This window comes from Puma concolor, chromosome A2, assembly GCF_028749965.1.
Source record: "Puma concolor isolate L17-30 chromosome A2, mPumCon1.1.hap2, whole genome shotgun sequence".
Lineage (NCBI taxonomy): Eukaryota > Metazoa > Chordata > Mammalia > Carnivora > Felidae > Puma > Puma concolor.
The window spans coordinates 85181096-85208237 of NC_141668.1; the positions used below are offsets into that span (position 1 = coordinate 85181096).

The 27142-nt window shown below is 33.5% G+C and overlaps 1 protein-coding gene across 1 annotated transcript in view; it reads left to right on the top strand.

Moving 5' to 3' along the window:
• Window positions 1–27142, top strand: part of SEMA3C (semaphorin 3C) — a 176986-nt gene that overhangs the window by 92280 nt on the left and 57564 nt on the right. Inside the window, exons 5-11 of the mRNA XM_025929564.2 lie at window positions 5519–5638; window positions 11857–11947; window positions 15880–15999; window positions 17814–17956; window positions 19499–19613; window positions 21511–21580; window positions 23346–23490. Of these exons, the coding sequence (XP_025785349.1) occupies window positions 5519–5638; window positions 11857–11947; window positions 15880–15999; window positions 17814–17956; window positions 19499–19613; window positions 21511–21580; window positions 23346–23490 (804 nt within the window). The remainder of the gene's footprint in view (window positions 1–5518; window positions 5639–11856; window positions 11948–15879; window positions 16000–17813; window positions 17957–19498; window positions 19614–21510; window positions 21581–23345; window positions 23491–27142) is intronic.

Here is a 27142-nt window from a genome sequence, read left to right on the forward strand (position 1 = left end):
AATTCAAGAGAAGCTAAAGTTTGATCCCAGAAATAAAATATCATAATATTATAATAAACTAAGGTTTATAAAGAAAATACATTGTCCTAGTGGGAATAGAACTAATTTTCTGCCTAGCTAAAAGACTATAACCTGCCTCCCATTTCCCTCTGGGCCTATATGTATTCACTCCTACATGCTCCATTTATTTCTAAATGTTAATAATTTATTCATACTCTAAATAAATTGAGCTTAAACAGTAGCACGTGCTGTCAGACATATCCAATGAGATAGGGCATAATGAATGCACTAAGTAAATACTGTAAGAGATTGTTAAAAATTTAAGCAGGATTACATATATTTAGACATATGTGAGTTACATGCACACAATGTCAAACTTTTTTTATTAATTGTAGAGTGTCAGTTTCCATATTTATGTGACCAAAGGATCCCGAACTACTGGAAAATCTATTTTCTTTAGAAATATATTTATCAGGGCACTTGGGTGGCTCAGTTAGTTAAGTGCCGACTTCAGTTCAGGTCATGATCTCACAGTTCATGGGTTTGAACCCCACGTCGGTCTCTGTGCTGACAGCTCAGAGCCTGGAGCCTGCGTCTCCCTCTCTCTGCCCCCTCCCCCACTCACGCTCTGTCTCTGTCTCTCTCAAAAATAAATAAACATTAAAAATTTTTAAAGAAATACATTTATCATATATCTTGATTTATTGTCTAGACCAAAGAAGTGTAGGCCAAGAAGAAAAGAATAAGAGGGATTTTTTTCCTCCATTGCATAGTATGGGCCATGAAGAGTCAATATTTTTAAAGTCCACGTCTGTGTTCCAGGATACGTTTTCAAAAACATTTATGCTAAAAATATTATAACAAATATATGTTCAATGCAGAAATGTTTGAAGGCCTAGAAAAGCATGTAAACAGCAACAGAAAACCATCTCTTCTTATCTCTTTGACCCTGTAGACTTAACCTCACTGTGCCTCAGTTTTCTTGTCTGCATAATGGGCATTCTTATAGTACCTATGAGTTGTTATTATGATGTTTAATGAGTTAATATTTGAAGAGAGCTTAGAATAGTATATAGAGCATAGTAAGTGGTATATTACTAGTACATAAATTAAAAAATTCCACTATCAAAATGTAACAACTTAAAAATTGGGTGTAGGGGTGCCTGAGTTGCATGGTCGGATAAGTGGTTAACTCTTGGTTTCAGCTCAGGTCATGATCTCACAATCTAGGAGATCAAGCCCCTTGTGGGGCTCTGCGTTGACAGCCTAGGAGCCTACTTGGGATTCTCTGTCTCCCTGTCCCTCTGCCCTTCCCAGACTCATGTGTGTGCTTATGCTCTCTCTCTCTCTCTCTCTCAAAAATAAATAAACATTTTTAAGAGATTCGGGGTATACTTTTTCAGCATTTTATTGTTTGAAATATATAGGTATATAAATAAAATGGTATTATGTTCTACATAATGTTAACACCGTTATACTTCATACAGCATTGTACCAGGAAATAGTTTTGAAAAGGAATTTTTTAAAAAAGCATCCACGGTATTGAACTGCACTGAAGGCTCATTCTCTAAACCTTTCATAGATGTCTGCTACGATCAGAACCTATACTAAGCTCTGTGCAGGACAAATGCCCTGTCCACTTCACCGGATTTGTCCTAACAACTGAAATAAAAAATACATATGAAAGAGTCCAATATCTGACACTGTGCATATTTATTATGTGCCAGACACTATTCCACGAGCTTATTAGTATATTGCTGACAACAAATGTAATCATCACCATTTACAGATAAAAAGACTGAAACACAGAGAAGCTAAGTAAATGTCTCAAGTTCAAACAGCCACTGAAAGGTAAAGCTGAAGTTTGACCTAGGTCAGTTAGCTCTGAACTTTATACACTTGAATCCACTGTCTACTTCCCATCTGAAGACTGTGGTATGATGACAGGCCAAGTCTAATTGCCTCTCTGGTTTCATCACACAGTAATTCACTATCCCCTCTAGGCACCACTTTCAAAGTAAATCCTGCTCTGTCATGCCTCCATTATTTTGTTTATGCTCTACTTTCTTTTGGAATGCTCTTTCCTTATGCTTTGGCCTATCAAAATCTCTGCTTATTCTTCAAGTTCCAGCTAAAATGACACCCCCTTCTCAAACCCTTTACATCCAGGTCAGCATTACTCATTCTCTCGGATTCTTTCCTCCTATAGCACATTTTTAAAAAGTGTAACTCTGCTATAGTATCTACTAAGCCTGATGTATCATGGCTTCCTTCGTCTGAAAGGATGAATCTATTCATTTCAGTGTCCTTGACACGATATGCAAATTATAGAATGAGTTCAGTAAGTATTTGCTGGATAAGAATGATATGGTTGCTATGGTCTAAATCAGAAATAACGTGGACAGAAACTATGGAAATGGAAAGTAACTAGAAAATGATTTTCAGTAATTAACTTGCTTTTTTTTTTTTCCTTTGTGTTTATCTCTCTGGGGAACGTTGGTGGGGCACACTGAGCATCATCAGGTAGTCTGAAAATCTGTCTCATGGTTAATCAACCCCTTTCTTTAATTTTTTTTTATATTTATTTATTCATTTTGAGAGAGAGAGAGAGAGAGAAAGAGAGAGCACAAGCAGGGGTGGGGCAGAGAGAGAGAGACAGAGAATCCCAGGCAGGCTCCCTGCTGTCAGTGCAGAGCCTGACATGGGGCTCTATCTCGTGAACCATGAGATCATGACCTGAACTGAAATCAAGAGCCAGATGCTTAACCGACTGAGCCACCCAGGTACCCCTCAACCCCTTTCTTTTCTTTTCTTTTCTTTTCTTTTTTTTTTAATCGTTATTTATTTTTGAGAGAGAGAGAGCGTGTGAGCAGGGAAGGAGCAGAGAGAGAGAGAGAGAGAGGGAGTCACAGAATCTGAAGCAGGCTCCAAGCTCTGAGCTGTCAGCACAGAGCCCGACGCGGGGCTTGAATCCACGAACCGTGAGATCATGACCTGAGCCAAAGTCGGACACTCAACCGACTGAGCCACCCAGGCATCCCTCAACCCCTTTCTTTAGAAAAGCTGGATGTTGGAGGCTAGCCATGGTTCAAGACACAGCTCAGTCACTTAATAAAACTTAGAGCACTTCATTTAACCTTTTTGGGACTCAATTTCCTTATCAATAAAATGGAACTAATACTTTAATTGGAACATTGCTTTGAGGATTAAAAAACAATTAATATCAAAGGCTTAAGAGCTCTGTAAATATCAATAACTTGTAAAAACTCCACTCTACCAAGTGTGGATTCCTCACCCAAAGACAAAATACAAAGTGATTAAAAGTACAAGATTTTTTTAAAGATTCTTCTAAATATGTAAATTTTTAATTTACTTTTGAGAGAGAGAGAGAGAGAGAGAGAAAGAGATAGAGTTCAAGTGGGGGAGGGGCACAGAGAGAGGGAGACACAGAATCCAAAGCAGGCTCCAGGCTCTGAGCTGTCAGCACAGAACCCAATGCGGGGCTCGAACTCATGAGCCACAAGATCATGACCTGAGCTGAAGTTGGATGCTTAACTGACTGAGCCACCCAGGCACCCCCAAAAGTACAAGATTTAATGTTAGACATATTTGTGTTTGAAAATCTGTTTTACTTGTTTCTAGATCAATGGCATTAAGCAAGTTAACTAAAAAAGCTCTAAGCTTCATTTTTCTAAAAGGACTTGTACAAATTCAATGAATGTTAAATGCCCAAGTGGCATAAAGTACTCTCAATAAATATGAGCTATAAAGGTAAAAATAAAATGTCCTGGGAAGTAAAAACAGGTTAAATATATAAAATGATCATTCCAATGTCTAGAACATAATAAATTATCAACAGATATCGGCTATAATAAGTAAGTATAATATGTATATAGAAATATACATGAAACAAGTATAATCTGTACTTGAAATATAAAACATATTAGTGTCATCCTTCTTTTTTATCAATACCAATCATTCATGATAGTAAACTGTCTACAAAACTCAAGAGGACATATAATCTGTTATTAATAGAATTGAATTGGATTCATGTCTTATGGGAAAATAGTATATACAGAATCCTAGAATAACTAAACTTGGATGTGAAAAAAGTAAACACAAGGCTCATTGCTCACTGATATCCCCAATGTAGACATGTTATATACACACCATACTTCATCTATTCTTTTTCTACAGAGAAACACATTATCATCTGCAGTTACATAGTCAATTTCCAAGTAGCTCTATAAACAGGTGTCAAGATACAGTGATACTATCTATGTAACAAAAATTCTTAATGTCTTAAAATAAAAATAGGTGTATAGTCTGGTCTTTAAGGATTAATTTCTTTGGCAACTGAGTTAATGATTGATTATTTCATAATAAGATCCATAATAGAAACATATGTATAAAATTACTACATAAAAATTAAGCATATATAAAGGCTGGCAAGTACTTATATAAAAGGAGAAAATTTTGAGAAAATGTAAAATAATATTGACTTTAAATTTAACTTCTAAAATCTTTAACTTCTACTTTAACAGAATTTTTTTTTTTTTTTTTACTTTTCAAATAATAGATGTGCATTAAAAAAATTAATAATATGGTACCTGGAAGAGAAAAAAGAAATATATGTTGTCTGACCACCCATGGGAAAACCAGTGTTAACTTTTAATATATTTATAAAAAAATTTTATAATCTATAACATTTTTAATGGTGTTCTTTGTGAAAAAAATGCAAAGAAAACAAAATTCAGTTTCAGGCTTGATTAATTTGTAGTCAGCAAAGTCTAGTGAACATAGCAATATAGACATGCAATGATTACTTCAGTCACAGGGATCTGCCTTTGGTGCAGACTGTGTTTATATACTTGTGCAAGGTCATAGTCAACTTATAATTACAATAATTATTTTGCATTTCATTGAGTGAATCAATGACAACATTTCCAATGGTTGGAGTAGGAGCAGGTGAGAAAGAAGACTAGGGAAGAAGGTATTTTAGGGAATGAAGGGCAGAGAGGTAATAATCGCATCACGGTGCTGGCATTTTGTTTATGGCTTGTTTCATTCACCACCTCTAAAAGCTAATAGTGTTTGCCATTGTGTACTCACGATGATATGGACCTTGTATAAGCACAATTTCATTAAAAACATGTTTATGATATGTGTGTGTGTGTATAACATATTGATGAAAATTTGAGGAAACAATTTGGTGTACTTTTCAATTTCTCAATTTTTTCAGGTAAAGAGTAAGCTCATAAAGTTTCAGAACATAAAAACTTACACAGTATATAAACTATTGGAATATGAGACAGATATGCCATTTTACTCATTAAGTTGAACTACCTTCTTGCTGAAGTAAACCAATAAAATAAACCATGTTGTTCTCTTGTTATCTCCTAACAACAACAAAAAAGTTAGAGCAGAAAGGAAAATATATAGCAAAGTATGACAGGACTACTTAGAAATAGCAATAAAAGTCCTTTATTACTAACTGCTTATTCACCTACTCTTTTAGCATGGCTGTGGGAACTTCGTCCGTGTAATTCAAGCTTTCAACCGCACTCACTTGTACGTTTGTGGCAGTGGGGCTTTCAGCCCAGTGTGTACTTATTTGAATAGAGGGAGAAGATCAGAGGTAAGTGTAAAAGTTTTTCATGTTTAGTTATGGTGTGAGTTTCAAAGATTTCTTAAAACTGTATTTGAGAGTAAAAACTTGGAATTATCATCAATAGCCATTAAAAACCTTCAAGCCCTTTTAACGCTAAATATATTCCATTTGGTTACTGTCCCCCAAGGTACTTAGAGTGTAGCTGTTTTATATAACTTCTGAATAAAAATCTGCAAGAGACAAAGGAAATAAAAGTGATGTAATTTTATAATTATTTAGAAAGGAAGGTATCAAAAATGCTTATTCCAAATTATAGAAATATTGTAGTATAAACTCACTTTCTTAAACCTATTTTAAGTAATTTTTTATTTAACTTTCAAACTTGGTAAACTTTTATGAGATACCTGTAAGAGATATATAAAGCAGGATGCCAGGTGCCTTTGCTGAAAAGAAGTTTCTATAATTAATAGGTCATACTTTGATTTTAGACAAACATTAGTCTACACTAGGCTTTTCTATCCTTTTTCCTACATTAGTTAAAATGACTTGGGGTTCTTTGAACAAAAACATTTGCTAAACACTAAATGTATACCTAATGTATAGATAAATACAAGCTGGTTGAACTTCACCTATGAGATTTAAACCGTGTTTGTCCCAGTTTAAAATTATTGACTTAAGAAAAGTATGCATTAGACCAAAGAGTTTTTTCTTCTTCTTTTAGTCAAACATGTTGTTTTAACAAATGTAAGCATTTAAAAAACTTAATTATTTCAAATTATCTTGCTTTGTTTCCATTATGCAACTTAATCTAGAATGTCCAGTTCTTATATATTAATTCAATTTTAGAGATTAGAACTGTTAAAAAAATTAAATGTTGCTACTGCTATATCTTATTAAGTTTATTCTCCCTTAACAAAGATTAATCTACTTTAGTACAAATATAATTGAATAATGATTCTCTTTATATTACTTTATTATTAAATTTTTTTCGGACATGTAATTTATACATACATATCTTTTGGTAAATAAAAAGTCATTTAAACATAACTGAGTGGTTACAAGTTGACCCCCAAATGAGGCATTTCCAAGTGGTTCAAGATGATACGAAATATTACAATTCTTAAAGAAAAGTAGAACTATGCCTCTTGGAAAAGTACGTTGGCTACATTGAACTTGTCATTAGAACCACATGCCTGTGATCAATTGATTAAATAAACTACTGCCCCAGACGTCTGCCATCTGTCAGACACGCCACTGAAGGCTGTGCACTCACTGTACTCGCCAACAATAGCATAGCAGTTTTCAGAGCACAGATTTCAAATAAAATCATTTTCCCATGTACAAATTGCCCACTATGCACTTCAAGGCTTAATTGGAAAGTCGGTCCAAAAAATAATCTCCTTTGGAAAACCAGCATGGAATAAAATTTAATCACTTTACTAAATATATGAACTACTTTAGTCTCACTTCAAAAGATATATTTCAAGGGGGAAGCATTTCCATTAATTAATCTCTTAAAACAATATGTGAACATCTTAAGTGCCAATGTAAGTATGAAAAGAGTTATGAATTTTAAGCTTTGTATGCAGTCAGTTCAAGTCAAAGGGTTTTACCATAACATCATTTTTATGTATCTATAGTATGTAAACAGTAACAGAAATATAGACTATGTAGTTTATCAAACATCTCCTGTATTTATTTTCTTTAGTTTAGGATAAAAGATCCCCTAGTGTAAAATGAAGACATGATACAGAGAGGTTGTATTTTGAGAGAATTTTCCTTCTTATGCATCACTATCATTGCATTTTATAATGACCAGAGATAGTACTTACTAGTAACACCATGTGCTGATACTGAGATATGGTATTTTTCCTGTATTTACAACCAGTTTGACAGTGAACCAAATTAGGGTCACATAATCATTACTTATTCAGTTTCATTTCTTAGATACTATCGACCACCTTCTATCTATCTGTCAAATAGTCATTCATTTTTTTCTTAGAGAGCATTTTCTGAGCCTACTCCACATTTGGAACATCACACACTTTCATTATATCCTATGAGTCTCCCATTATTCTGTGAGACTGATTCAGAGCTTTCCTAGAACATTTCAGTGATGCCCATCCAAAATGCCTGCAGTCCTTGCTACACCAATTCCTAACCACGGTTCTTCTCTTCTGTCCGCCGTCTTCATCCCCTGTCTTCTGTTCCTGGAAAAAGATAAAGCAACACAAGTAAATAATGACTTGAAATAATGAATAAAACATTAACAAAAATAAATAGTGGGTTAATTTCACTACACATTCATGGACTATTCCTACATCTCATTTTTCGTTGATTTTATAAGATGTCTCCATACATTGGTTCCAGCAGTTGAATACCATTTAAGCCTCTGACTCTGCCAGTCATTAAGCAGATAACCTTACCTTTGAGTGACCAAGCATAACACAGGCATTCAAATCATTCCCTGTGCCATTTGAAGCAAATTAGTCACCAAACTTTTCTGCTTATGTGTCTTTTTGTAGCTTTCCTTTTGTCAGAAAAAAGTTGTCCATTTTCCTTCTCAATAAAGTGCTTTTATCAATAACCTTTATTACTGTTTTATATCTTCATTTCCTTTCTCTTGCATTTACTTTTTTTCCTGTTTAAAAATAGGATCATGTTTCTTTTCCTTAAATCATTATCTTGGGTCTGTGACTTTTTTCAACTTCTTTTTTCCCTCTTTTACTGATCACAAAACTTCTCAGACTAGTAGGCTATATTTTCTGTTTTACATTTCTGTTTTTCATATCATTATTAAACCTTTCTGATCTAACATTCATTACTACCTATAAACTAAAACTATTTTCTAGTGGCCAAGAGTCCTCAGTGATCAAATTAATTCCCTTAATCTGCATCCTTTTTCCTTGACTGATCTATAACATGTTGGCCATTCCCCCTATTTTTCAATGCCTTTATTAACATCTATAACCATGAAACATTTTCCCATGCCTTCTTTCCTAATTTTTCACCACTTACTCTCTTTCTGGTCCTATTTATTTCTCTTTTATTGATTCAATCTACAAATAAGTATTTATTTAATGATAATGACTGACACAAAATTATATTCGAACTTGTAAGCTACCTTTAAGATATTGATCTTTATCTTGTGTCAAAGGAGAAGCAGCTGGAATGATCTTAAGCAGAAAATGGCAAGGAAAGCATTGTGTTGTCACTGTGTATTGTATTATAAATGATTGAGGGTAGGGAGGGGTTGACAGGGCTGTGGTGAGATCAGTTAGAGAATGGATATAATAGGCCAAGAAAGAAATTATTATACTCAGGGGAGGGGCAATAAAGACAGAAAGATAAGCACAAAGTGTAAGATGGTGTAGTTGACAGTGGTGGATTTGGCTATATAAAAGGAAATTTACAATGATACAGGTATTGACATTTTTGTTGTTTGTTTTTCATTTTTGGTTTTTGGCTTCTTTAGTTATATAGTTGTCATGAACTGAGATGAGAGAGAACAAAGAAAATCATGTTTGAGGTTAAGGTTTTAAGCCTGGGTTGGGTTCTCTTGAGTCTGAGTTGCTGTTGAAAGATCCAAGTAGAAATGTCAAGTAGGCAGTTGAATATAAACTTGGCTATATAAATGTTTGAGTTGTTGTTTTATTAGAATAACTGAAGCCCAGGAAATGCAAGGGTTTAATCATGCAGAGTACTGTGTGAAAAAAGAAGAGTGATTATGCTTGAGACTTGAGGGTTTCTTAATTTAAGGGCAAGATGTGGCAAGATGGGGGACCTTCAAACATGACTAAGAAGAAACAGTCAGAGAAGTAGAGAGGTGGGAACAAGAATGTGCTAATGCATGTATTAGTGTATGTGTATTTATGTGTTTGGTAGTAAGAAGTTAAAGACATCTCATTTAAAGGCTTCACTTAATCTGTAATTATATGATCAATCAATAGTTAATAGATTTGTCTATAGTGATAGTGGTTTGAAATAATTAATGGAACAATCAATTGATATTAGTGCCCTTGAAAGTTTGCTGAGCTGTATAAGGATCCATTTTGTGTTGGTGAGCAAAAAATCATTATTTTTGTTGAATTTACCTTTTTGGACTACCTTCTGCAAAATACTTAGATATATGGAAACAAGTATGGAGAATGTACAGGTAGACATGCCCTTCCAGGCTGTGGTTTCAATGAAAAAAATCACAGATTCAAGGAACTTAATATTTCTGCAAAAAACATATTGAAAATAAATACCATTGAATCTATACGGGTTAACAAAAAAGTCAGGAAGACAGAGGCTGATGAACTGAGAAAAAATGGAAAGGAGATAAAATTGAAGATTCGTTGCTATGTGCTTGAGTTAGTGATTATTCTGGTGGACGATACTCTTTCTGGTGATGACAAGATCTAGACTATAACTGTGTGAGAATGAGGACGCTGTACAATAAAGAAATCGTTCAGTGGAGAGCAAGTGGTACCTAAGCAATTTCATCAACTCCTGCAATGCCAACTCTCACTTTTTTAGTATAATATATGTACATCTCTGGCTAACTGATCATAGCTGGCTTTACTAAACTTCATTGCTTTTCCTCAATTATTTGTTAAGTAAGGTTATTGTATAAATACTGACTTTTTGGAAAATAGACATAGTGAGGAGTCAGGAGACTGAATTTTAACTTTAATTTTGTCATAATTTAGCTACATGATCTTGTGCAAGTTATATTTTCCTCATCTGTAGAGTTAATTCATTGAAGAAAATCATTCTGTAAGACTTTTCCAGGATAGAGGACTGTGATTTTTTTTAAGTTCTATGATTCCCCCATCATGTCAGTGATATTATGACAACACATCAAACTCAATGTAACAAAAATGAACTAGTTTTATTTTCTTTAAGGGTCAAAACTTCAGAATCATCTTTGTTTTCTTCCTCTTCCTTGAACCACATCCAGTTGGTAATTGATTGCCGAGCTGTGTTGATTTTTACTTTACAAATTCTCTTGCATCTTTACTCCTCTCACCATGATCACTGAGATCCTGGCATGTCAGAGTATTATTATCTAATTCCTGGACTACTGCACTTGAAAACAAATCTATTTTCTTTAATCCAGTGTCTGTTTTTATTAAGTGCCTTTCTCAATCTTCTTAAAACACCAAGGTAAGACCCAATCTTCTTAACCAGTGTTTTGATTCTTTCATTTCCATACTCAAAAATATTGAAACTGAATTTCTTTCAGGAAAATTTTGAAAAACCTTAGCTTGATAATTAAGATCCTCCATAATCTCATGCAACCTACAAAAGTGAAAACTTTGGTCTTTGAATTTTAGTAGTAGCTTTTACTGACTTTATTTAAGAATAAGATAAATATACAAGCAAAATATTCCCTCTCTGTAAGGCTACGCTGACCATTATATTTCAAATTGAATTATTACCTCTCATCCCTGGGTTTCGCTAGTTCCATTTTCTGCTTAATTTTTGTCCTGCCCACTGAGCAGCATGTAACATATTCTATGTTTTGTGTAGTATTCTTTTTGTATTCATATTTTCCATCATTATATTATAAATTACTTGAGGAAGAAGATTTTTGTCTGGTTTACTGTATTCCTCATGTTTTGTTGGTGTCTAGCATATAGTAAATGCTTAATAAGCTGGCCCTGAAGCAACTAATGATGGCTGAAGAGTGCATGGCAGACTTTTGATGTTCATTTAATATGTGTTGAGTCAAAAACATGCTCAATAAATTTTTGTTAAATGAGTGAAAAACAGTTTTTATCTAAATTATGAATTATTTTGTTGAACCGAGTATAATGCTTATGTAACAAAATTAAGTGGTGATAAAAATTTTGTATTTTATAAATGTCTTGATTATTTTGGAACTATTATAATCCTTGTATACATTATTCCTCTATGGACAATTTTCTTCTTTTGGCCAGTGTTCAAGCTATCTAGTTCAGGTTTACAATGATCCTTGATTCCCAGGTGGTTTTTGCTGATACAGATCTGAAAACTTATTGAATCAGCTTCACGGGGATTATAGTAGAATGAAAACTTTTACCTACTGAAGTTTTCTTATAATTTATAATTTCTTCATATAGGCCAAGAAAGTCTTAACAAAGTAAATTGAGAAAACATAGGCAAACCAATAAAAAGCATATTATTTATGATGATGCTTTGTTTATTAAAGAACAATCTGGTTAACTAAATATAAAGCTACTTATTATTGCTACATTTGTACTTTGTCTATAATAAAGGACCAAGTTTTCGTGATTGACTCCAAGTGTGAATCTGGAAAAGGACGCTGCTCCTTCAACCCCAATGTGAACACGGTGTCTGTTATGATCAGTAAGTCAAAAATAAAAGAAGGAGGGGGAAATATCAAATAAAAAGGATTAAAAAAAATAAATTCATGACATGGTATGCCCATTGGGAAGGTAGCATGAATGATAGACCTGAGTGAGGTAACAGAAAGTTGTAAAGTGAGAAATTGTAGTTTCTCATTTTCAAGAATTCATGATTAAATGATAAACAATTATTTTTTCACTTACTATGTTGCTGATGTCGTTTCTAGAGCATGTCAACATTTACAAAACATGTGTATTTGTATACATGTAATGAAATATAAAGTAATTCTCAGTGTTTTCTGTAGTTGTTTTTGTAGTATTCAGTATACCCATTTTTCCTCATAAATTTTAGCAATATTTTACAGATAATTAAAATGGCAGTTCTTTCGGAGCACTTGGGTGGCTCAGGGGGTCAAGCATCTGACTCTTGGCCTCAGCTCAGGCCATGATCTCATGGTTTGTGAGATCAAGCCTCACGTCGGTCTCTGAGCTGGCAGTGTAGAGCATGCTTGAGACACTCTCTCCCTCTCTCTCTGTCCCTCCCCTGTTCATGTACTCACGCTCTCTCTCCCCCACAAAATAAACTTTAAAAAAAATGGTATTTCTTTCAAATGAAAGAATAACAAAGTGCATGTCTTAGCCAAATACATTCTCTATCAATTGTCCAGAAGGTACTATACTAAAAAGAGGTGGTAGCAAAGTGACTCCCCCCCTCATTTTCTATAAAATGTATCAGTTAAAAAGCATGCCCAGTCGCTTGGTGCTATAAATATTAACAAATCAGTATCTTTGAATCTCAATCATTGGATGCCTTTCTGTAATTCACTTAAAAGGCATTCTCTTCTGGTTAATTAAGACACTTCCAGAATATGCCTGACTTAACATGTGCTGCCTGTGGGGACAAATCTGGGATTTCAGTGTGTTGAATGGACAGTAGATGCTTTTACCCTTTGCTTTCTTATGTGTTGCTGGTGATAAATTGCATTACTTGACAATGGAACAGGTGGAAAGGTGATTATTGTTTTCAGAACACCTTGCTTTTATTCATTTAATGTAGCAACTCATCTTTCTCATATTTGGAAACTAAATTAAGACAGCTACATCTAGCACTGACTAAAATGTAAACTTGGAGGTTATCCAGTGAATTCTTTCCTATGATTATTCAGATTGGGCAGGGAGGAGATGAAAGTCTATCAGTGGGACCAAGAAGTATAAAGCTTTGAAGTCACAACATACCCAATTATGTCTGATGCAGGGACTTTTCAGATAAGCTTCTAAATATTATTTAATAGAGTCAGTGCATGGAAAGTCTTTTCATTAGGAAGAAAATTGTATTCACCTATCAAAATGGTATGCTACGTAATACTAGATAAATATGTAGAGTTTTTACTTACTTCAAGTTAAATGCTATGAAAATAAAATTCAAAGTTGTGTTAACAATTATACTCATCAAATATCATTTGGAACAAAAAAGGCTTAAAACTGGGCACTATAAATATTCCTGTTAAACTTGTTAAGTCATTTAATAGTTTTGTCCTTAGAGAATTGGATTTGTTTACAAAATTAGTTATTGACTTTCATATACTAAGGATCCAAGACTTCAATTCCTATGCTTATGTTCCTTTACTACCTTTCAATATTTTGATTAACATTAGAACTTGAACTATCCAAGAGTCATTAAACTATTTGCTTACCTTAAAAACTGAAACTAAAAGGGGAAAGAAGTTTTATTAGCTTGCATTTGTCATTTTACTTGTTCTATTGATTATCCCTCTAACATTCTCTCCAATATTATCTCCAGTATTACACAGTCAATTTGCGTAGTCATCTCATTTTGGCATTTGGGGCTTTATCATGTCTGTTGGATTGCAAGGTACTAAATAACACAGAATGTTTAAAGTGTTTCTATCTGTTAAAGTGCCAAGAAGCATCAAGAATTGGAGAATTCCAAATTTCATAACATAGTTGTGGCATCTAACCCAGTGTGCGAGTTTAGTGCTTTTTGCTATTTTCTCATGCCATCGTTGTATCACAATAAGAAGTCAGATGACATTTCTTAAAGAACCTATGAAGACCCTATTGAGGTTTTTCTGGTCAGTGGAAGTAAAATTCGAAAGCAAAGTATTTTCGGATTAACGTTAGAAAGCACAAGTTTATCTTTGCATAAATCCTCCACAAACATTCTGAAAAAAAAATCTCTATTCAGAATTCTTTTTAAAGTGGCATTGATTATTTCTTATACAAAATAAAGCAGAAACTTCATTATTCCTGATTTGCTGTTGAAATTACTGAGAATTTAAGACAGGTTATGAAGCCAATTAGACTGGTAAGCTTTTGTAATAGCTAAGACAGAATTAATAAGTGGTATGCAATAAGATTAGACTCAGCCCTCTCTGCCATACATCATCCTCTGAGTGTCCTTTTTCCTTTTCTTCCTGGAAGCAGATCCGATAATTGACAGCTGTGTTAATCAATCCACTGAATAGCAGAAATTTATAACCTACCATTTGGGGGTATCAGGTATAAAAAGAATGTGAAATAATTAATTGCAAAATTATTTTAATTGTCACAACCATTGTATCTACAGAATACTTGTGTAGATGCTTCACAAATGTTCGCAGAATTTTGAAGCTAAATTGCTCAAAATGCTTTCATGGACATTTTTGTTATCTCCCTATAATCTGTTCCCACGGACCTCAGACCCCTACTAGGAAGCAGAACTGGGCAACATAATGCCTGCCATACCCACTCGCTCACTGGTAGGGGTCCAGTTCATGACCTGATGAGATCATATTGGAGATTAAAAACATTTCATTCTCCATTCTGTCCTCGGTTAGCTGGTACTGCTTATTACTAAGGAGTGAGACTGGAGTGCTTCAAAATGCTACAGTCCTGCCAAAAGGACCATGATCTGAAGGTAGCCAGACTGATTCTAGAACATCAGTCAAAGAAAAAAACTGCATGGTTTTTCCCTGGATCAGACCTGATAACTTTTATTCTTTTTTAAATAGACATTTAACTACTATTTTTTACTCTAGGGTCGCACATACCAGTTCAATGCTTACTCTCCTTAATAGGCAAAAATTAATATGGACCTTAACAAATAAGCTCAATGTCTCATGTTGTGCAAATATAGATTAAAATATCTGATTTTTTTCCATTAATGATGGTAATTTAATTTTAAAATATATTTTTTTATCTCTGTATTCTATTTTTTACGGTTTCATATGTCAAACCATATGTGTGTTATTAACATAATATTATATTTTTAGCATAATGTTAATAAATTGTGTGTTACAATTGAAAAAGTAGCACTTTATTTACCTTATAGAAACCTTATAGCATAAAAATTAAAACATATACTTTTAATCGTAAGATAATTTTACCATTAATAATATTTTGACAATAAAAACTAATATCTTCAATCTGTTTGGTGAAATCATGGAATTCTTAATATGGTGAAAACTTTTGAAATCATAAGCCAATTCCTGTATTTTACAGATGACAAGATAGAGATTCAGGTGTTAAATGACTTAGCCCTAATTCCCACTTGGTTAATTACTGCCAAAATTAGAAACTGAGTTCTCTCTTATAGTAGTTTTTATTTATTTATTAAATGAAAGTAATAATTAAGCTATTTTATTATCTTTAACACATATATTATTTCCACCATTTTTGATACATACTATATAAACATATGTATTTAGTATAATTAAGTGCAGGCAGAAGAATTTTTATTTCTATAACAAATAAAGTTGTTTTAGTAAACTCACAGGCAATAATGACATCAGATTACATTTTATCCAATGTTTTTAGGTGATGGACAATGAAAAACGACAATTATAAACACTATAATTTGTGTGATCATCTAATAATCAAGTTCTTGATTTCTAAAAAAGATTTAAAATTGTGTTGACATTTTCTTCGTCATAGATGAGGAGCTTTTCTCTGGAATGTATATAGATTTCATGGGCACAGATGCTGCTATTTTTCGAAGTTTAACGAAGAGGAATGCAGTCAGAACTGATCAACACAATTCCAAATGGCTCAGTGGTAAGAAACATTTTGTGCATTTTTTAGAATCATCCTTTAAACTATTTTATTCTCTAATGAAGAAAGGTTAAAATTGTTTAGAAAGCCATGATGTAAGTCACAATTCTGTACTTTATTATTTTTAATATTTAGGATAAATAAATAATCGAAGTAGTCCATAGTTCATATTCTAACGTTTTATTAACCATCATACAATTGTCATAAGATGTATTAATAAATACAAATGACAGAGATACTTATCATACAGGCTCACATTTAAGAATCTTCTCCAATTATATATCACATAAATATGCTATTTTACTCATATAGTCTGCTTGAATATTTTATTTTATTATTTGTTTAATGTTTATTTATTCTTAAGAGAGAGAGAGAGAGAGAGCATGAGTGCGGGAGGAGCAGAGAGAGAGAGAGACACGGAATCCAGAGCAGGCTCCAGACTCTGAGCTGGCAGCACAGAGCCCAGTGCAGGGCTCGAACCCATGAACTGCGAGATCATGCTTGAATATTTTAATGTCAAATCTAAAAAATTTCCTAAACTTATGATAGATATAATGATTAAAATATTTTCAATAACTCCTCCTATTTGTTTTATATTTAGATTATTAACTTATAAAACTGGTATATATATTTTTTATACTTTATTTAGTACTTAATAGAAATCATAGGTATGATAACTTTATGATTATAAGCATTCAGTTGTTTCCAATTTTGGGGGTGTCACATGAATTTCACATCATGAAAGATATTCATTTGACATTTGAAATGTACAATTTCAGTCAGTTGCTGTTGTTTAGAGGAGGCAGAAACCACTAAGAACTTTGTCATTTCTCCCTGGGGAAGATTTCTAGCTGACCCTAAATTTGGCAATCCACTTAACATTGCATAGCAAAGCATGAATGACCACACTTAAGCATCTTATTTCACTGATGGACAGGCACAAGAAAGCATTGATTGTCCATTTACTTCTTCAATTTATGACACTAGTACATCTGGAAATAGAGTATTCTAAAACTTCTTTTGTTCTTGAAATAAGGAATCCCTCTATGTCTTCAAATGACTGCATTTTTTCCTTGAAAAATTTCCCCTTCATTTCATATGCTGTATTTTAAGAAAAAAAAAAATGTGTTTTTCAGATCTTGGACTCCCTACTCATTCTGCTTCAGTGAATTTGAGTTTATATTATATGCACTAGATTGAAAACTATACTTTGAAAAACAAACTTTTTTTCCGTAAAATGGCCATTATATTCCATGGGAAATAACTGGTAGAAACGTTTTTAGTTTTTTAGAACTCATCATTGCCCAAAGAATTTTTGCATTTATTGAACTTCTAGAATGTATTGTGGATAGGGAAAAATAGGTTTTTTTTTAAATGCTTATTTCTATTTGAGGGAGAGAGAGACAGAGAGAAAAAGCATCAGGGGGGAGGGGCAGAGAGACAGGGAAACTATTCGAAGCAGGCTCCAGGCTCTGAATTGTCAGCAAAGAGCCTCATGCAGGGTCTGAACCCACGAACTGGAGATCATGAGCTGAGCTGAAGTCTGACACTCAATCGAGTGAGCCACCCAGCGCCCCCCAGGAAAAGTAGTTGAAGCTGTTATATTATAGATATATTTTGTGGCACTTGACATTCCAAATACAATATGTTGTGTGAATACAATTACTGCTCATAGACTTTGTGCCTATGAACACTGAATTGTTCTTCTGTACCAAGGATGGAGAAGGCATGTGCCTGTGGTTTACTTGGGTGGACGGTAGATAGATTTCCATCATGAGTATATATATATATAGTCTTTGTTTTTTTTTTTTTTCCAGAACCTATGTTTGTGGATGCACATGTCATCCCAGATGGCACAGATCCAAATGATGCTAAGGTGTACTTCTTCTTCAAAGAGAAACTGACCGACAATAGCAGAAGCACAAAACAGATTCATTCCATGATTGCTAGAATATGTCCTGTAAGTATTAATCCTGTCCTAATTTGAACAAAGACTCACAAATTCAAATTGTATAAATGTATTTTCTTTTGCTAATAGTTTATTTTCCTACTTTCATCTACTGTTACAAATTAACTCAATATTGAGAGGAGACACTTTAAAGATTTTTTTTTAATGTTTATTTATTTATTTTGAGAGAGAGAGAGAGAGAGAGAGAGAGACAGCATGCACAAGTGGAGGAAGGACAGAGAGAGAGGAAAGAGAGAATTTTAAGCAGGCTCCAGGATGTCAGCACAGAGCCTCACATGGGGCTCAATCCCACGAACTGTGAGATTATGACCTGAGCTGAAATTAAGTCAGACACTTAACTGACTGAATCACCCCAGTGCCCTGAGAGAAGACATTTTAATTTAATGTTTATTCACATCGGTCATATGAGATAAATAAAAAAGCTTAATTCAAAGAAATATTTTGGTCATGGTCTTATACAAATGAGAAGTTTCATTTAATTTTTGCTTTTCCACTTAATGCATTAATCCATTTAATACATTTGTATTAAAAACAAATAGCTAAACTATACATCACAGAAACAGAATAATTCTTGTGAATAAAATACAGCAAAACCTCAGTAAGGACAATTGTTGGGGAACTATTTACAACAGTGAAAATTAAGAAATGCATTAATAAAATACAGTTCTAGTTAAAAGCAGTGAACAAAATGGTCTTGTGTATAAACAGCAAGTGTACGGAGCAACTCAAAAAAAGCTCATGATGCCCTCTCGTATAAGATTTTTACAGGTTTTCCTTGACTGATTTATGATTAGCATATTTTGTGCAAAAGTGTTTCTTCAAGTGTTTAGTATTTAAAATCATTATTTTTAGATATTACAGTGTTCCACTGATTGTGGAGGTCATCTGCTCCTCAGGCAGTAAAGGCAGCAGAAGGGATGAAAGGCTTCTGGACATACAGAAAACAATCAGTAGAGGCTGTATGTGAATGATCCAAACACCACTTTTCGTGCCCTCGCCAGAGAAATGTGTATACTAAAGCATTTGATTGGAAATACTGAGGACTAAATGCTGACACAGAGAAGTGAAGGAGAGAAAATAGACTATTGGAGACCATTTGGTAGAAGTATAAACATACTTTCCTGACCACAGTAGCATCTATAATCTTCACTGCATACAATAATTTATGTTCATATTGAAGACAATGAGTTATCAAGAAAAGGCAAATTAAATTATATGTTCTCCATAACATTTCAAAGGTATTTCATCATACATTGTTAAATTTAGAAAGCTTTAGGGCATATATTTATTAAACTCCTCTTTGAAACATTTTCAGTTGATACCATATTGGAGAAAATTCATTGCATAGCTATAGCTATTTTATAAAGCACTATAAATCTTAAATATTCCTCTTTTTTTGATATGCAGATATAGTTAACATTTGCATGCTTCGGATTATAACAACTCCCCAAGATATACAAATCTAAGATGAATTTTTAATACACTTTAGTATTTATTTAAGCCATCTGAAATGTGTTTTCAAAATGGTTTCAGAATGACACTGGAGGTCTGCGTAGCCTTGTCAACAAGTGGACGACCTTCTTAAAAGCGAGGCTGGTGTGCTCTGTAACCGATGAAGATGGCCCGGAAACATACTTTGATGAATTAGGTACATGGATTTGAGATTGAAAAATGTTTTTGAAAAAGAGTTTGTAAAGTTTATATATTTTAATAACCTCTCAGCAGAGGATGTATATTCCGTGAATGTTCTCAGCATAAATCATGTGCCAATTTGAATGAATGATCTGTTTACTGTTCATAAATTTCTTTAAGTACTTTTTAAATCTGTTTTGCCCCTGAGTGCACTACTGAACATTTACTTCACTGAATTACCCAAGATATGTGAATGAGCGTGTGTGTCTGTGTATGACAGAGACAGAAAGAGAGGTGCTTGTGTAATTGACAAATGAGTAATGATATATTTGTGCTTTTCTAAATTTTTTTTTAATGTTTTTATTTTTGAGAGAGAGGTAGACAGACAGAGTGTGAGCCAGGGAGGGGCAGAGAGAGAGGGAGACAGAATCCGAAGTAGGCTCCAGGCTCTGAGCTGCCAGCACAGAGCCTGATGCGGGGCTCGAACCCACAAGCCGCGAGATCATGACCCGGGCCAAAGTTGGACGCTCAACCAACTGAGCCACCCAGGCGCCCCTATTTGTGTTTTTCTAAAAGAATGTGTATTTCATGTGCATTTAAATTCTAATATTCTAATTTGAAATCAGTTTGTATGCAAATACAGCTAAATATTTTTACTATTAATAGCTAATTAGCAAAATCAAGGTTGGATGGGAAACTTTCAGGGTGGAAATTAAATTTGTACTCTAATCAACCCTTCTTGGATGACCCTGAGATGAATGACTTTCAGGATGTGTGACATAAGTAGATTTATACCAGGTCAAATAAGAACTAATGATCTGATTCCTTTCTACCAAGAAACAGTTCTCTTTTTAATCAGAATAACTTGATACACATCATAGTGTGTACTAAGTTTACTTAGTACCATTTGTTTACTAAGTGTTTACTAAGTGCCATTTGTTTACTAAGTGTTTACTAAGTGCCATTTGTTTACCATTTGTTTACTAAGTGTTTACTAAGCGCCATTTAGAAATGACATTTATTTTGCTTTAACCCATTAAAATGTAAACTACTGGCTATTCTCAGATTTTTTTTTACCTCATCATCTGAGAGGTAAGCAATAAAAATGGGTTACATCTTTTTTTCTGTATTTCCCAGCAAGAATCTTATTTGCAAAAAATGTTACTAAATTCAGACCTTTCTTGTAATTGTGACAATTGATTATTCACTGAGGTTTCCTATCAGAAATCTACTTCCAGGTTCTGTTCTGTGGTACTGAGCCTTACTATCTGTACCTTTGTCTTTGCCTTAATATACTTCAAACTTTTTGTTATTAGGCAAATTATCAATTAAGTAAAAATGTCACTAGCAATTTTAATCATAAGCGAAAACAGTCTTCTTTTATATTAGGAAAAAAGTCGCTTTGAGTTTTCTTCCACATTCCAGCTTCCAACCCTATGTCAAAAAGAAACTGTGAACGTAATACTTTTTTAAATTTAAAAAACTATTATGTTATCTTTAAAGGATATTTAGAAAATGCATACAAAAGAAGATAGGAAAATATAGCTCTGCTAACCAGAAATACTCACTGGTAATCTTATTGTAATCTGTTATATAGTTGTACGATTTTCACATGATTCTAGTCTAGATTACATACTACTATACCTTTTCCACTTAATATTACTTCACTAGCATGGTTTCCATAAGGTTGCAGTCTATATACATCCCTATAGTGTTTGTATGATATTTCGTTTAATTCACTTTACCACGTGCCTATCATTGGATTCACTTAGTTGTTTCTAGATTATAATGATACTGCCAGAATATGCTTCTCGATAGTATTTTTCATAGTTGAAATTATTTTCTTGGGGTAAATTTTTTTAAATATGGTTAATATTTGGTAACTTTAAAAGAATGATATTTTGTTTTTATAGAGGATGTGTTTCTGCTGGAAACTGATAACCCAAGGACAACACTAGTGTATGGCATTTTTACAACATCAAGGTAATTATTAAACAATTACAGCTTATGTGTTAAACAATAAACTTCACTAAATGACAGTAATTATTACAAAACATTGTTTTCAGTTTTTAATTTTACAAAGCATTCAGGATATAACCATCCCGTTTTATTACTTTTGCCTGGTGACCAAAATATATTCAAGCTGAACTAATACTTTCAAAATGGTTTTGTACAGAGTATTTATAATGATTATATGCTATTTTTCTCAAAGAAAAGAAAATATGAATTATAATGTAGGAATAAAGTATATAAGATATTTTGTTTTAAGGAAGTAGTTTGAAGATCCATGATTCACCTAAAACTTTTGGTATTTCTACTAAAATAAGTTTTACTTCCGGAGCAATCTAAAATGATGACTGGAAACTAATAAAATAGTGCACTAGTTTCCATGTCCCATATGGCAGTATTTCATATACTGGAAAATAGGTTTAATGTCTTCTAACTTCTCTGGGATGTCCAATTCTAATTTTCATATATTTCAAGACAACTTGCCGTCTTCTCACCTTTTCCTAGATATATTTGTGTTTAATTATTTTACACTGAGAATGTTACTCAGAAGGCAGCACAGTACCCGAGCGATAGCAGGGCCAATGCAGAATGTAATCTGTGCCTTTTATTAGAAAACCAACCAAAAAACAAAAATTTGAAGATTTTAGCATTCTTCTTTAGCAGGGCAAGCACAGCATAATTGTAAACTGTAATGGCCCATTCAAGGAAAAATAAAATCACAAAGATATTGATTATATGTCATATTTACATTTGCCCTATAAAATATGTAAAAATATGTCCTACAGGATGAACAGTTTAACTCGTGTTCTAAAAGAGAAAGTGGTCTTGAGTTAACTCAGAAATAAGTGAACAAAGTGAAAAGAACCAAATTCTTCAGAAGAAAGTGTTTGTTTCAAAAAAATATTTCTACAGTTTTTGTTTTCCCCAACACCAATAGTCTTTTGAAAAATTCATAATTGTCATTTCTGAGCAGCAGTGCTAATGATTAATAACATATCTTGTTTTTTTCAATGGGCATCTAAGTTTTCCCTTAGGCATCTAATTTAAGAGATATATGTAAGTCAGAGAAATGTTTTTTTCAGTCAATCTGCCTTAGTGACAACAGAAATAGTTTTTAGTAAGGATCCAAACACATTCTCTGAGATTATATTGGCGTTAATGTAACGAACTTTTTTTGGACTTTACTGTTTTTGTTTTTCTTTTTTTTTGTCATTAACAAGGAAAATACATAAATTATGACAACTTAGACTTCTCTGACTACTCTTTAGGATAAATGTGAGAACATTCTCACGTTAAAATAATCTTAAGACCAAGAAATACAGTTTTCTCTTAATGAGATTTATTTCTTTCAGTTAAATTATGATAGATTTTATTGATAGTGACTTAGAATTCAAATTCATATTTTTGAATAAATCATGAATTTATTTTTTGTTGTTAAGATAAACTAGTTAGAAACTCTTTGACTTGTCCTATATTTTGGAAACATTGAGAACTCTTCTATAACTTATTATTGTCTACTGCCTCCATGAAATGGATTAAATGTTTTAATGCTTTGTGTACCAATGGCTTATTTCAAAATAGGAGAGAAGATTTTTTAGCTTTACAGTGTGTACTGTAATGTTCAACTTTTCCATGAATTATCAACTCTTCATCACAAACCTTGCCATCTGTTTTTTTAAATTGTATTTAGAAGTTAAAAAAAATAAGAAAATGGATCTCTTTCTGTTTCTTTTTTTAGCTCAGTTTTTAAAGGATCAGCAGTGTGTGTGTATCATTTATCTGATATACAGACTGTGTTTAATGGGCCTTTTGCCCATAAAGAAGGGCCCAATCATCAGCTGATCTCCTATCAGGGTAGAATTCCGTATCCTCGCCCTGGAACTGTAAGTATCTAGGAAAATTTCTTTGTTATTTTGCTTTTTAAAAAACATATATATATATAACTTACCAGGATATGATCTCATGTTGATGTTTATTAAATATAATCGAAGGGAGCCTGGGTGGCTCAGTCAGTTGAGCGTCCGACTTCAGCTCAGGTCATGATCCCACAGTTCGTGGGTTCAAGCACTGCATCGGGCTCTGTGCTGACAGCTCAGAGCCTGGAGCCTGTGTCAGATTCTTTGTCTCCTCTCTCTCTGACCCTCTCCAGCTCATGCTCTGTCTCTCAAAAATAAATACACATTAAATATATATATATATGTATATATTGCATATATATACATATATACACACATATATATGTGTATATATGTATATATATGCAATATATATATGTAAATATATATATGCAATATATATATATTTACTGACTTACTGATTCACTTATTGTAATTTTTCAGGTTATGGGTTCTCAGATTTGGTATTTTACAAATATGGTATAGTATAGCACTCTCCACAAATTTTTCTAAGTACTATTGCTAATAAAATCTCTTTTAGATTTGAAGGCAACTGGATATGTTAGACATGGCAGAAATATGTTCCTAATTTTATTGTCATAAAGCCATAGTTTGGAAATTATTAACATTTTGGCGGCATCCTGAAAGAATTTTAATGCTTTTCACACAGCCCTTCCTAATATTAAGGAATGTTACCTATTTTAATAAAGGAATAACCATATGAGAATTAAGTTACAGATAAATCATATGTAGATCTTTCCATTGTAAGGGATATATTTAAAAATTATATGTTGTATATTTCTCAAAGAAAGAAATAGTATGTATAAATAAACACGATGAAAGTGATATTCTAGTTCAGTAAAATATTTGTAAACTCTACAGTTTTGAGGTATACAGGTATATCCATGTTTTGTAATACCAGAAGTATTAAGGAGTACGTTGAAAACTAACCTTTCCAGCTGCAGACAGTGCACTGACCAAATGGAATTGAACTTTCTCCAGCACTACAACGATCACAGTCCTACTATTTATTTTTCATTTGGCACATTATAATGCTTTATTGAATTCTAGAATATTGATTAGTTTTTGTTTCTATAAAATGTCATATGGTACACTGAGAGGAAACAATCAAGAGGAATATGATTTTCAATGGACTTTCATAGGGAATATAATTTTCTTATATTTTCAGTTTCATAGTATGGTTATAATTATAAAATAGGGTGGATGTGAGTAGAGAAGAATGATTTTATGGAAAATAATCAAAAGATGGTTGTTAGAATATTATTTTCTTAAAATGTTTCTTTTTCCTTTTTCCTTAGTTATGAAGTTCCTTCTGCCAATATGCTTTTAGATATTCATCCCACATAACTATTTGTTAATTGATAATTTATTTTTTGTGTTATTCTTAGAGTTTATTTGCAATGTATTATTCAGTCCTTTATTTTTTCATCATCTTATATGTGTGGTTGATAGGAATAATTAACTTTTAATTAAAAGATTATCATCATTGCTCCTTACCTGTGAAACAATTAAATTTTGAAGAGCCACACTTAATCATGGCTGGGGATGAAGTCCTATTATACAATTCACAATCTATCCCCTTTTAAATGATCTCTCTTTGATGCCCATAGCTCAACAGAAAGTGGAAAAAGTACTTAATGATTTTGTATAACACAAGGAAAATATCAACAGATGTATCAATCTCAGGGTATCTCAACTTGAGGTGGGTTGGGTAAGGAGCAGAGATTATACAACAGAAGGGGGCGCTGAACCACTTTCAAATTCCATTATAACTCATGGCTCTCATTATTTCATTCAGTGCCCTTCATTCATTTCCAGGGGACTCGCTGATAACCTATTCAGAGATAAATGTTAGTTTTGAGGATTACTTGCTATTTGAAGTTGACCAAGTCGTTGCTTCATCTTAATACAGAAAATTAACAGGAGGTTGTGATAGAATATGCTTCCATTAATTATTCTTTTTTGCAACACACATGTGGGATTAGTCAAGGAACGGGTGGTTTGTGAACTCAAAAAATTCTACTTTCCTCCAAGTATATCCTTAAGAGACATTTCTCAGATAAACCAATAAGATTGATAAAAGAGAGCCATGCTAATTGAATCAGGTCTGAGGCCCCAGAGCTTCAATGAGTTTGGGTCAGAGCTACTCTATATCCAGTTTACAGAACAGATTGTGTACACCTTGCCTCGTCTCAAGTAGGGATTCCCAGTAGTAACTTGAGATTAGCATGGTGAGAGTAGTTACAGTATGGAAATTGATGACTATTACAAGTGAGGGTTTTGTTTTGTTTTTCCTGAAGAAAAGCCACCTCTGTTCCCAACCCTTGTCAGACTTCACCGGAATGGCAGCTCAAAAGGACTCTCAGGAATCATAGTGAGAAAACCATTCATGTTGAATAGCGATTATTCTACATAAAATGTGGGAATAGATAAACCCTTTTATTGAAACAAAGTAAGCCAATGCTAAATTAGAAAATTCTGCTAACAGTCCCACTTTTCACTCTTTCCAAGCTGCTAAGAATAAGCATGTTTTTTTCTGTTGTAAAGCAGTGTGGTATAAGCCAGGGCTTAGTAACACACATCTGGAGCTGACTCCGTGAAATAAAGGGAGTAGTCGGTACTTGAGACATATTTCTATAATGTGGTTTCTTACATCTGGTGTTGAGACCAGAGCAGCTCCCTTAAATAAAAAAATTGTCAGATGAGTGATCCTTAGGGAGTAAAAGAGGCAGGGTGGAGGAAGACCTCTGGAACTCCTTCTGGAAAAGCAAACCTCCCAGATTTAGTCGCTCCACCCTTCACTGAACAACACACCATGAAGTCTCAGCTGTGTGACTCAGAGTGGCCAGTGTCTGTCTCTTCCCTGGGCTTCCAGGGTTTAATATCCCACTGATGTAGCCAGAAGACCTACAGCCAAGTGACCCAAAGCATTCCCTCTTCTCTCGGGTTAAAAATGTTGCTTCTGAAGACCTCCCAATGAAGAATCAACTGTCATTGCTGTATTTAATTTTCCTACACAGTAGTTCAGTTGCCAGGTCAACCTCATAAATACATGACTGAATTCTTAAAGAAATGACAGGGGCAGAAATTGTATACCCTCATTCTAATGTTCCTTGTAGGTGATTCTTTTAAAGCAGGGTGGATAGCTATGTTAGCAAACTGCCCCAACTAGCAAGCACAAGTCAGTGGGAAGAATCCTGCCAATTGTGTCATAATGTTTTTCCATAAGTGATTCAAGTTTGTGGAAGAAACAAGACACCTTTGGTATGTTGCAAAGGGCAGCCAAAGACTGCAGATTCTCTCTGTGGCTGAGCTAACATATTACATTATTCTGTTGCAACGTGTATAAAGCTTCTGTAGAAAATTGTTTTTGCTTATACTATCTTGTTAAGCAGAACCTAATAAAAGTGTTCTGTTTTAATATCTGTTTATAAGTGGACCAGAACCATCTGCTTTAATCATTATGCTTTACAGGTCTGGTACCTGGTGCAGCAAAAGAACACAGAAACTTCATGACCCACCTAGTTAGTGTTGGCAAGAAAAAAGAACTTTATTGCTGGCACTTGTGTTGATTCCATGCATCTTTTCATGGTTCTTACATTAGAAATATTTCTATTCT